At 29.0% G+C, this 12,035-nt stretch overlaps 1 protein-coding gene across 1 annotated transcript in view; it reads right to left on the bottom strand.

Moving 5' to 3' along the window:
* The window catches only part of LOC136972175 (uncharacterized), a 38,884-nt gene extending 27,329 nt beyond the window's left edge, over window positions 1-11,555 (bottom strand). The window contains exons 1-2 of the mRNA XM_067266732.1: window positions 11,421-11,555; window positions 11,295-11,340 (exon numbers count right to left, since the gene is read on the bottom strand). Of these exons, the coding sequence (XP_067122833.1) occupies window positions 11,295-11,340; window positions 11,421-11,477 (103 nt within the window). The 5' untranslated portion in view covers window positions 11,478-11,555. The remainder of the gene's footprint in view (window positions 1-11,294; window positions 11,341-11,420) is intronic.
* Between the last annotated feature and the right edge of the window lie 480 nt (window positions 11,556-12,035).

Below are 12,035 nucleotides of genomic sequence, written 5' to 3'. Positions count from 1 at the left end.
TTCAAAAACTGGAAACATGTGATAAAGCAACAATGAAGTATTCTTTTCGGAGTGTTTTTGGATTTGTCTTCGTCCGTCGCATTGGTTTTTTTTTTTGTAATTCAAATATTCGGAAAACAGATGGCGAGTGTAACTCCCACAATTCCTAGCATAGAAGGCCTTACATGTAGTGACGCATTTCCTGAAGCGTAAAATGTCGTCTCTGGAGATTTGTCCAGTTGGCTATCAGTCCGAGAAACCGCATTCACTCGTTTGTGTTAATTTTGTCCATCCTGATCGTTAAGTTAATTAAATAATTCCAAAAATATTATTATTATTATATATTTTAATTAAAAACATACCTCTTCCTTAATTAACTGATCTAACTTTGCGCAAATGGAAACTTAATGGAGTTTTCATCTTCCTTATCAATTTTGTGCCGAGTATCCTTCTCCGATCTGATATAAATGCTAATTATCTGCGTATAATTATGCTTACGTTGTTCTATAAATAGTAAATGCGTGTACGTAAGATAGTAAACAGGTAATTATGCTATTTACTGATGTTAATTAAGAGCCAAGCTCTTGGTATAATCTTATTCAGCCTTATAAACTATAATATAAAGTCGATAGACTCGATAAATGGTTTGCAAACATATTATATCAGTTATATAGTTAGTAAATTCCTATAATAATGGATGTAATGCGGTGAAGCCTGCATGTTTTTAAAATAACAAGATTTGCAATGTTTATCTTGGATTATTATAAAATGCTGGTACTATTATATATATAAAAAAAATGTTAAGTTTAAAAATAAACGTCTTATCCTAAACTAGCTTTTTTTCCTTTCTTTTCTAGAGGGATTGTAATTCTAAAATCAATAGAAAGATTTGAATGGTAGAAATAGGGTTTCTTACAAATCAACGAGTTGACTTTTGTTCTAGAATTTCTTTGGGTATTGTGTTGATAAAAACAATTCAATTTCCAAGGGAACTTTAAGAAAAAGATTCCAAATCTATTGAAAATAGTTTAGCTGATGAACAAATGAATAAAATTTGCATTTTTATTGTAAATACAGAATAATTTTGATGAGATATTGTTATACCTATCAAGCGCGATTTAAATTATTTTATTGTAACAAATCTCATCTTTAATAGGAAAGAAAAAAAAATATTTATAACGAATAATTTAACACATTTCCGTTATTTATTTATTCCTTTTTCTAATCCTTCGAATCTTCAATGAAGTGACTGAAATTTAAAGACGAAATCAGAATTTTTTTCTTCTTAAAATATGTTAAAAATCTAATATTTTCGAGCGTAAAATGTTAATTAATCCTTAATTAATATATTCTTATAAATATTAATTATCTGTCATAAATAACTTATGTAAACCACACCAATAATAACAAAGAGGAAAATCTTCCCTCAGCTCTCATAAACTAATATGTCCCGAGAGCACTTAATACGGATCGAGGGACAAATAAACAATCTAACCTAATCAAATATGGCCCTATATATATGTCTTGCAAAGCTATTATAATAAGAGAATCTGACCCAAGTTAATCAAATCATCTTCAGAGAAAGGCAGAACGAGATCTATGTAACATGGACATTGTATATGACTTATTCCATCATAAACGATCTATTGTAATCTGTTAAAGTAAGATATTAAGTCATTCTGTGTCATTTATAAGTCATTTTTACATAGGAAAAGGTTAAAAATATCAAAATATTCGCAGATATTTTTGGCTTATTATATTAATTTAAATTATAGCCAATTACTCAAATGGCAGATAATTCCATTCTAACTCGATTTATAGAGCTTGAATTCAAATTAAATTATCCATTTTCAATTTGCTTTATCCTTTAAAGCAGTGAATATTTACCTTTAGAGCCAAGCTCTTGCTTTAATCTTATCGAGCTTCCATATAGATTAATTTTAATAATATATATATATATTTTTTTTAAAAAAAAAACGTGAAAACTCGGTTGGAAGAATTTACATTTCATTTTTTTTTCTCTCGAGGGTTACATCTCTTACAATTTTCATGCTGAGTGACAGGGGTGCTGTCGTCATTTCGGAAAATTCTTCACTCAAATGGGCTTTTTAACTTTGATACTCCTCCATCTGGGACAAAGGAGAAGGAAGGATCTCCTGTAGGATTTAGAACGGTCATGTAGTTTGGTTTTCTCGTCAGATACCGAAGCCAAAACTGGGGAGATTTGAAGGCATTTGTAACAATGTGAAAGTGCATCGACCAGTGGAAAGATCGATGCACTCAGATATTTAAAGTGATCTTGCTTATTAAGTAATCATTGGAACATCCTGCTACGGGATTTTTATTGTCTTTAAATAAGAATAAAATTTTAAACGTTGCCAGAATTATATTTTATCGAATAAAAATTTAAAATATATATATATATTTTATTTCAAATTTAAACTTTACAGCATCGCTACAGTTCCATAAAAATCAATTGGAATCTTTGTATAAAAGAAGAAATTGTTAGCCTGGAAGCAAGCGAGAAAGATCTTTCCTACATCACCTCATATCAATTAGATTCTCTTCCAGACTCCTTATGTAATATCTGGTGTTAGAGATTGGATGCGAATGATTCTCAGCAGCTGGAGGTTTATTTCTTTCCCAAGTCGTAAACATAACTGTTGTTGGTTAGTTTATTTGTCCGATAAAGTGTCCGCAGTCAGAGAGATGAAGTGACAACCTGAAGCCTTCCGATCGATTACTCCAGACTGGACTCAACTTCACCCAATGGAAGCACTGATTATGAGACTAACAGAATTTACTCTCTCTAAACTTCCGATTGATTGCAATTATCGGTAGCATCGATAGCACACAAATGCTATTTTCGACTCATTTGGAAATTTATCAATTAACGAAAGTTGATAATTATGTATCATAAATTCCATATTAATGTCTGTCGTTCTATTCAATTTTAAGATAATTTAGGATTTTTTAACGTTTAAAAATACTTTTATTTGTATAACTTTAATATATTGATTTCACTTTAAGTTTGTTTAATAAACTTTAATAAATAAAAAAGTTTATGTATATATATATTTACTTTTTTTGTAAGAAAAAAAGTACTTGAAAAATCGATATTAGATTGCACGAAATCTCAACATTTAGAGAAGAATTGGTAATTTTTCAATTGATTACTTTATAAACTATAAATAATATTTTAAAAAAAAGGAAAATACATATTTTTATATATAATAAATAAAAATATATGAAGGATTTTCTTCTATCAAGAAGCCAATGTGCACTTATAGCAGCGAGATAATCTTCAAACGTGTGTGACCAGAAACTAGCAGATGTCGTTTGAGATACTACAACTTGACTAGGATTAGCAGTAGAAAAACCTATTTCCGGGAATGTAGAGATAAGGGAAATAAGGGCATCCTTAGGGGGTGAGTCGAAGACACCTCTGTTTCACACTAGAAACTATCAGATATTTGATATAGGATGTGTAATGTTGCTCTAATCTCGTTTTCAATCATTCCATTACTGTAAAAAATCCTTCAAAGTTTCGCGAAACTGCGAAATTTCCGAAATAATTCTATATACAGTATATATATATATTAATATATATACATATGTGTGTACGTCGGTATATTAATAGAAGTTCCTTAATCTTTGATTTAAATATTGGTAATGCTAAAGACAAACTTATGAGTTTGCCTAGTAAACTCATTTAAGCAAATAATTTGCAGTTTATGCTCTTGAAACTATAATAATTAAGCATTACGTTATGTAATACTGAAAATACTTATTATTCTATCGATTTTCTGTAATACTTTTCATCAATCTTTCTGCAAGTCATGTCTAAAAATGGCAGGGATAACTTATAAATTTTCTATAAACATTAATTATTTTTAACAATTAAATAAATAATTTATAATTTTTACTACTTTTTCATACCAGTATATAGTTTTTTTTTCAGTAGAGAAAGCTTGAAAACGTGTCTCTTTCTGTCGATTTGAAAAAACCCCACCCTGAAGCACTAGCGTGACAGACCCTTCCTTCGCTTTGCTATGATCTTGTCAGAATTGCGCATGCGTATTTTCTAAAAAGGAACTTGGCACAGACTAACCTATAATTTTCTCTTCACTATACACTTAGAAAAGGTGGAAATTCCGAGGCATGCATAGGAGAAAAAATCCAAAAATATTTTCAATCAATCGAAAGAAAATTATATTGTAAATATATATATATATAAGGCCCTTGTGTGTGTGTAATATTATTTATACAAAAACTTTTTAGCATACATATAAATATAAAAATCACTCTAAGATAGTAAAATTTTCCAATTTTTCTTAAATTGAATTTAAGTAATATTCTTTCGCCAACTTCAAACAACTAGAATTGATCAAAATTCTAGAAGGAAATATATATATATTTTTTTCTTTACTCCCTAAAGTTTTTCTTTTAACTTTACTTAAACCAAGAGTGAATTTGGAAGCTGTACATGGACGAAAGTTTTCCCAATTCACATTTTTTCTTCTTTTTCTTTTCTTTTGCAATCGATTTATCATTAGGTTTACCTGTTAGTTCTTTATCATTGCTCTCGAAACCAAATATATATATATATATATATAAAACATCCCATTTTCGACTTTAAAATTTAAAAAATTAAATACATTTTTTATTTCGTAATATAAAATTAATTGTATTTTAAAATTCGAGTTTGTTAATGCAACATTATGAAGAATTATCCCTAGTTATATTGAAGAGTAATCTTTCAAAAATTAACAAGATATTTGATTGATAATTTAATAGAGAAAATGTATTCAGTGAAATTTCTTTTGCAATGTTGTATTCCTGATAGGAAATCCCACGACATTTCTGTTACGTCATTGATCACCTGAACGAAACTGGACCAGGTGGGTGACTACACACGAAGCAATGCGTCACGAAAGGTGACTCATCTCTATCCGATTACTTGATTAATCTAAAATATGAGATGACGTACAGATGACCCCTTTACCAAATATTCATTTTCCCATAGACAAGATTTACCTTTGCATGCTTCGTATGCATGCTACGAGATAATTTCCGTTTGTGATTTATCTTTGAATCATTTTTTACCTCCTTCGAGCATTACTTAACTTAAAATCATTCTTAACTTCAAAAAATAATAATCATTATTTAAGTTTGAATATGTTTAATTCACTTTTAATGATGATTTTGCCCTTAAGGTTTTTCTTATTAAAAATGTAAGAAAATATTGTAATTTCTATTTAAAGAAATATAGTTTAATTAAAAGCGTATTTTTATAAGAAAAAAGTTTATTTTTTGTGTTTTTTTTTTAATCTAAGATTAAGTATCGCTTTTAATTTTAAGTTACTCTGTTACAAATAAACATAGTTGATAAATTAGTGTAAGGCGGCTTCACTGCTGAATCATTTAGTTCTGCTAAGAAGAATGAATTGCAGGGGCAGAAACATGTTGATAGCTATAATTTAATTTTTTTTTTGTTTTCCTTTTCTAGTATATTTCTTAAAACTTTATTAAAAATTTTTATATAATTTTTTTTATTATTTTAGAATAAAAATTAAAATATAAATAAATTAAGTTTACTTTTTTAAAAATGTTATTCAAATTTAAAATTTAACTTTTTTTATAATATAAAAATATTTGTTTAAAATATCTAAAAACTAAATCAAGAAATTAATTAATTATACGTACCTTTATTGCGTAAAATCATATAGGCATAAGTAACTTACCTATAAAATAGAAAATAAACAACAATTTTTAATTAATTAAGGTTGAAAATGCAATTAAAACTAATATATTTTTTTATAATTAATTAATTTAAAATTGTAAAGTTTATTTTATGTATATACACAGTAGATATACAGTAATTATTGTATATTAACTAACCGATCAAGAGATGTAAACTATGATGTTAAATGGTAATTAAAGGGTTATTGTCGTGTCTCTATGACACCATTTACCATCATCACTATTTATCTTTCATATTACCATTTCAATAAGCATTATCATTCTGTAATTATCATAACCATAACATACAGATAAGTAGATCTTAGAGAAGAAAAGGATGATGACAAGTAATTAATAAAATAAAAAAAATGAGGAAAATTATAAATACTAATTTAAAAAACAAAGTTTATTTTAATAGATGAAAAAGTTTTGCAAGTTTTTTTTTATTTTTAAGTCTTTTCTGCAAGAATTCATTTCCTCTTTGGAAAGAGGTTGTAACAAACAACAAATTAAACAAAAGAGAAACGTTTTCTTCTAGCTGATTAATGTCATTTGTCTTCCAGAATAAGCGCTTTTTCTTATCCAGCCAATGAGAAGTTGTATAATGGGTTTTTCTTTTTATCCTCTTAACACTATTGCAGACTCGGACGTCAAATATACTAATTGTGATGCAAAAGTCAATTTTGATGCACTTTTCAACTCATCCATGAATAATGCATGAATGCTTTCTAGATTATAGTGACATCCAACTTAGTCATTGCTCACTATGTTCTGCTTGTAAATAAATATTTATAACTGAGAAAACGATATAGTTTCTGTAAGCCGAATACGCCCTTTTAACCTCACAAATTTTAATGTCGTGAATTAAACGACTCGCAGCATTTATTTCTCTTTTTATGTATTCGAATGCATTATCCCAGTAGACGGAGAAACGATCAAAATCGCTACTTTGAAAATAATTTAAATTAAATTATAGCATTATGAAGAGAAATGTATAAATAAACAGCGTAGTTGAAAGTATTTTCGAGTTTAAACTGTGTTTCGTTTTAAATTTTCAACAGTTTCTCGAAGAAAATGTCTCGTTGGATCGGTAGAATTTAGTCAGAATTTATTTATATCCTAGGATTAAATTTTAAAAAGAGCATCAAACTGGAGAATTTGTCATGGAAGATGCCAGGTGATTTCAATAATGATTGTAAGAAGTGAAGACGAACAGGTATCGGTAACTTGGACTAATTAGAAGAATCTTGTCGACATGTTTAATTAGCAAAATTGTTCCTTTGCAACATTTTAATTGGACTTGTTTCACTTTGAATGACTCTAATTACTGTATTTTCTCAAAGAAAAATAAATATTTAATCTCGAAAAAAATTACTTAATTTTACGAAAGATTTAAAAATTCTTCATTCAACGATAAAATTTCTTAATTAATCAGCATAAGGATCGGTTATCCGTGTTTTCTTACAATAATCTAGACAATAATTAATGTTGAGGCACATAAGAAAATTCGTTCTTTAATTTATACTCGTGTATCTGCTTGTTAATGCATTAAAAAAACACGTTTATTAGCGCGATAAAATTATTAAAAAAATCAAAATAATAACCCGTTAAGCGAGATTGCATAAACCGCAAGTTGAAATATAACGAGCTAATAGATAAGGAATCTAATAATCCATAATTGATAGGCTGCAGAGGCTTGAAAATACATCTTAGTTAATAATTATGCACGTAAAAATGACTGTATAGTTAAAAAATAAGCATAAATTGAGATGATAGGAATTATAATTGCCATTAAAAAGCTTTTTTTTTTAACTCGGGTAATCATCTTTTTATACCGTAAATCGTTTTAGGATTAAATAAAAATGTAAACAAGAGTAAAGAAAAGCCTTATTTGATTTTGATGATAGATAAGAATTTTTGTACGCTATCTATTCCCTTGCCATCTTTACAACGTAGTTCCATTTGCGAACAAGGTTCCTTGTTTTATTTTTATACAATATCTATGTATGTAAAAACCATCGATAAAATGATAAAGTTTTATAGCGAAATTCCTTTACTCTCCGGAATTATTGTGTGCAATAATAGAAAGGAAGATGAAGGCAGAAAAAAATTGCTGATAAAAATCGCCTTTAACCCAAAGAAACAAATTACTGAGAAATTGTAGTAAACTTTAATAATGTGTGAGACATAATTAATGATTGAATTCATACAGAACAACGCTCGAAAGAAGTGATAAATTCTACTAAACACAACTTGCATCATTAACTGAAGTAATTAAGAAGACGGATGAGACACACAATGAACTATTAGCAAACACTCAACATTCCGATTGTAAACCCTACATATCTGAGTAATTATAATCGTGTTGAACAGATATACAATATTTGATCTTGGAAAATTTTCCGTGGAAATTTGAATAAATATAAATAATAAATCATATTGTCATAGACGAATATAGAAGAAACTATCAATGTGAAACCTAGATGATATATCACTCCCTTTACTTGATTTATGTTCCTATTTTCTAAGTGGTCTCAGAACTAAATACTAATTCACAAGCAGCACCACTTTATGACTTGGCAATTGTCTAGAATTCAGAAAAGGAAAGAAAAAAAAAATTAGATATCTTGCGTACTGTTTCATTAAAAGATAGAGGGGATAGTACTGGCTTTCTGCCAGCCTTGCTTCGCTGTCACGTGATCGAGGGGGTGTGGATCTCTATCTTGCTTCCACCATTAAGTCTAATACGAGGGCTAAGCAATGATTCTAGCCGAAGTCACACCCCTCGACATTTCTTCTCCATTGTAGATAGTCTATAGGTTCAGTCCATTAACTTCTAAGTCATTACCATTCTAAGTGTGCGACAAAAAGTCAAATTGTCAGATTATTTCTATCTCTCATTTTTGATATTTGTTTAAAATTTCGTTACGATAAGAAAGTAAAAACCTCGGTTATTTTGTAAAAATCATTATGATAAATATAATTTTTCATCTTTTGACATGGACTATTATCTGTTCATCTTTTCTACTGATACGTTTATCCCGAAGAGAGATTGAGGATGGAGAAGTAGGGAAAAAAATCCATTCTAAATTACTTTTATCGTTTAGATAGAGACTATCGTAGTCAAAATGATCTGAACATCAATGTAAATCATTGATACGTTACGACTTAATTTGATTTAATAATATAGTAAACGAGTTATCGATATAGAATTATCATAAATATACCGCGTGAGAAACGTTAATTTAGTGAACGACATACAAATATAGAGCTACGTATAAGCAATTTTATATGGTTAATTTTAAGGAATTTCTTGGCTTATGTTAAATATAGGCAATCACGATTCTTGGTGTTACTTTAAATGTCATCAAATCCGTCACAAGTTTACAGAAGAATACGCTAAAAATAAGAATAAAAGGAGTATAAATTATAATTTTAACTATAAATAAAAATCAGTTTCTTAGCTTCTTTATAATAATATAATATAATGTTAAAAAATTATATAGAAAGATCTTAATTTCTGGCTTATATTAATGTAATTAATCACTCTCAGGATGCTAAGTCTCAAGTAGAAAGTTATTATAAAGTTTTCAACTGATATAAATATGAGTAGATCTTGACCTGGCGATGAAAGTACATATATATATAGGTCAGAGGCCTATATCGCCGGTTAAGGTTGTTTTATCGAAAGTAGAGCATGGTATCCAGTCAAGTCTATAACTCTAGTTTCTTCAGTCTCAAGACGATGTTACCATGGTTACAGAAATCAAGGTCTGTCCGGATATCGATGGTTTGTGAATCAATTTCACACCGACCAACTTCCGGTGTGTACCGGACGCAGAGGACGCTCCGAGCAGTGATTAGATGGAAAGTCTCGAAGGAGTTGTTCCTATCTTCGTTTTTCCTAACTTGGTCAGACTTATACCAACTGTCTGATTACCCATTGAACTTTTTACACAGATTCCCGCCATCCTTTTAGAGTTTTCAGGATTTTTTTTCCTTTTTTTTATATTTCGTGCAGATCTCGTCATTGTAGTTTTTTCCCCCTCTACTTCTTCCAATTTTTGACGGATATAGATGGTTTTGTAGTGAGCTGTGGAAAATGGAAGGATTGGTGGATGTGTGCATGCACGTTCCGGGATTCCGCATCCATTAATAATATTTATTCTAACCTTTATTCTTTACTAATATCCAAATTTTAAGAGAAAACACATCATAAAATTACCTTATGATTGAAACAGGGATGTAATTCAATTAAATAAACTTTAATTTATTTCATTCCGTTTTATTGATCAATTGTAATCGTGTTGTGTATATTTTCTGTTCTCTAATTTAGTTTTAAACACTGGCAGAGTTGGGTTTGCCCTGTAAGTTAAATAAGCTGTAGCTTAGGATCTAACGTTACGAAAGGCCTCGTTCTACTTTCAAAGACAGTGTATACGTATGCCCATTATTCTTTGATATTGGAGGAATGAGTGTAGAAATTTCTAGTTAAAAATATGTGTGAATGTTAAGTATAAATATGTGAAAAGATGCATCAGAAAATTTGTATAAATGTGTAATTTACGCAGCGGAAATTATGCTAATTTATATTTACAAACGTAAAATTCTTTAGAATAAAATATTTCTATGTCGATTCTACATTAGAAAAAATAGAGATTAAAATCGATATTTTATATAAGACTATATAAATAGCTTTCCTATTAAATATTAAAGTATATTTACTTAAATACAATCAAGTTAGAAGGAAGGAAAAATCAATGAATCGAGACTATAAAATATTATAAAATGGAATATATTTAAATTATAAATCATTTCAAAAATAATACGATGTAATTTCCTAAAGTTTCACTTATATTTATAAATTATTATAGCCGAGTTTATTATCTCATACTCCTTGCTGGTCAAATTTCGATTGCTGGAATTCTATTCTGTATCAGATATTCTTTAGAGGCATTTTAAAAGAGCTCAGAATGGAAAAAATTGCCTTTTTTCTAGAAGAATACGCGGAAGTTTTCGTCATAAGAAATTCTAGTCCTCTGAAAGAAATCAGTCCACAGTAATATTTGCGATAAATGATATATTTTTACAAGCAGAAGAATGCTTGCTTCCATCATTATTGTATGGATGCAATGTGTTCAGCGGAGAAAAATTCTTTGAGGTAACTACAGAGATGCGTCAAGACCAGATTTCATCAAACAAATACCATTCTTCCTTCACATAAATATATTTTTTTAAATAATTTAAGTTCGAGCTATTTTTATTTTATATACTTTAAAAAATGCATAATGGGTTCAACATAAATTTTTCACCAATTATAATAATATTAATAATAATTTGTGTAATATTTTAAAAACTTTATTATCTATTCATTAAGCAGTTATAAAAACGTGAAATTTGATTATTTAAATAATTAAATTTTAAAAAAATTCTGGATAATAATCGTGGAATTTTGGTGTAAATTCTGTCACTTTTAAAGGCTGGGAAAAGTTTTCACGCCAACTTTTCTTTAAAGAGATGTAGAGATAAATATTTTTCAACGGCTATTATACATAAATCAATCAGAAACTAACCTGCTACAGGCGATAACTTGCTCACCACACACCATCTGGGCTTCCACTGCAACAGACAAAATATCCTTAGAGTTGTATGATAAACAATCCACAAAACACAAGTTGCAGCACTAGACACACAATTACCTTCTTCCCATCTCTATATTTTAATGTGCCTTCAATAACTGTTCTTGGATCTGCCATATTTTAAGACATCATATCTAATCCAATACCGGTGTGCAGCACGGGACCATACAACTGGCAACTCCAGCGCACGAGGCCGCCTCTGAATAAGCCCGTGTTAGTCTGTCTGAAACGATTTCTAGCCCTCTGGTGGACGATTTCTCAAACTCTGAGAAACTAATAAGCCCACCACGTGGTCGAAACTTTTTATCGCCCTCATTCATCCCCGAAAATTAGCGATTTCTCTACAAAAAACCCTTTCGTTAATAATTAACTGCCGCTTTTTTTAATCAAATTCGAAACGAGAGAAATGGTATAAGTTATCCAAATAAGTTTTTTTTTTTCGGGTGTTTAAAAATATTCTTTGTTTATAATTAATTTTAAACAGGAAACTTTTAGAAATAAGTTTTCTCGATTTTTTTCCCTCTCTCCACTTATATTTGCTTTTCTCGCTTTTATTCTATTTTTTTTTCTTTCTATTCTTTATATTTTTCTTATTATAATGTTTATTCTTTATTCGATTTACTACTTTGTTTATTCTTTCTTTTTTCTTTTAATCAAGTCATGTTCATGTAATTA

This window comes from Centruroides vittatus, unplaced genomic scaffold (assembly GCF_030686945.1).
Source record: "Centruroides vittatus isolate TY-2023 unplaced genomic scaffold, ASM3068694v2 contig_2818, whole genome shotgun sequence".
Classification (NCBI taxonomy): domain Eukaryota; kingdom Metazoa; phylum Arthropoda; class Arachnida; order Scorpiones; family Buthidae; genus Centruroides; species Centruroides vittatus.
Note: the sequence above shows the minus strand (reverse complement) of the source record. Positions and strands in the feature narration are given on the sequence as shown.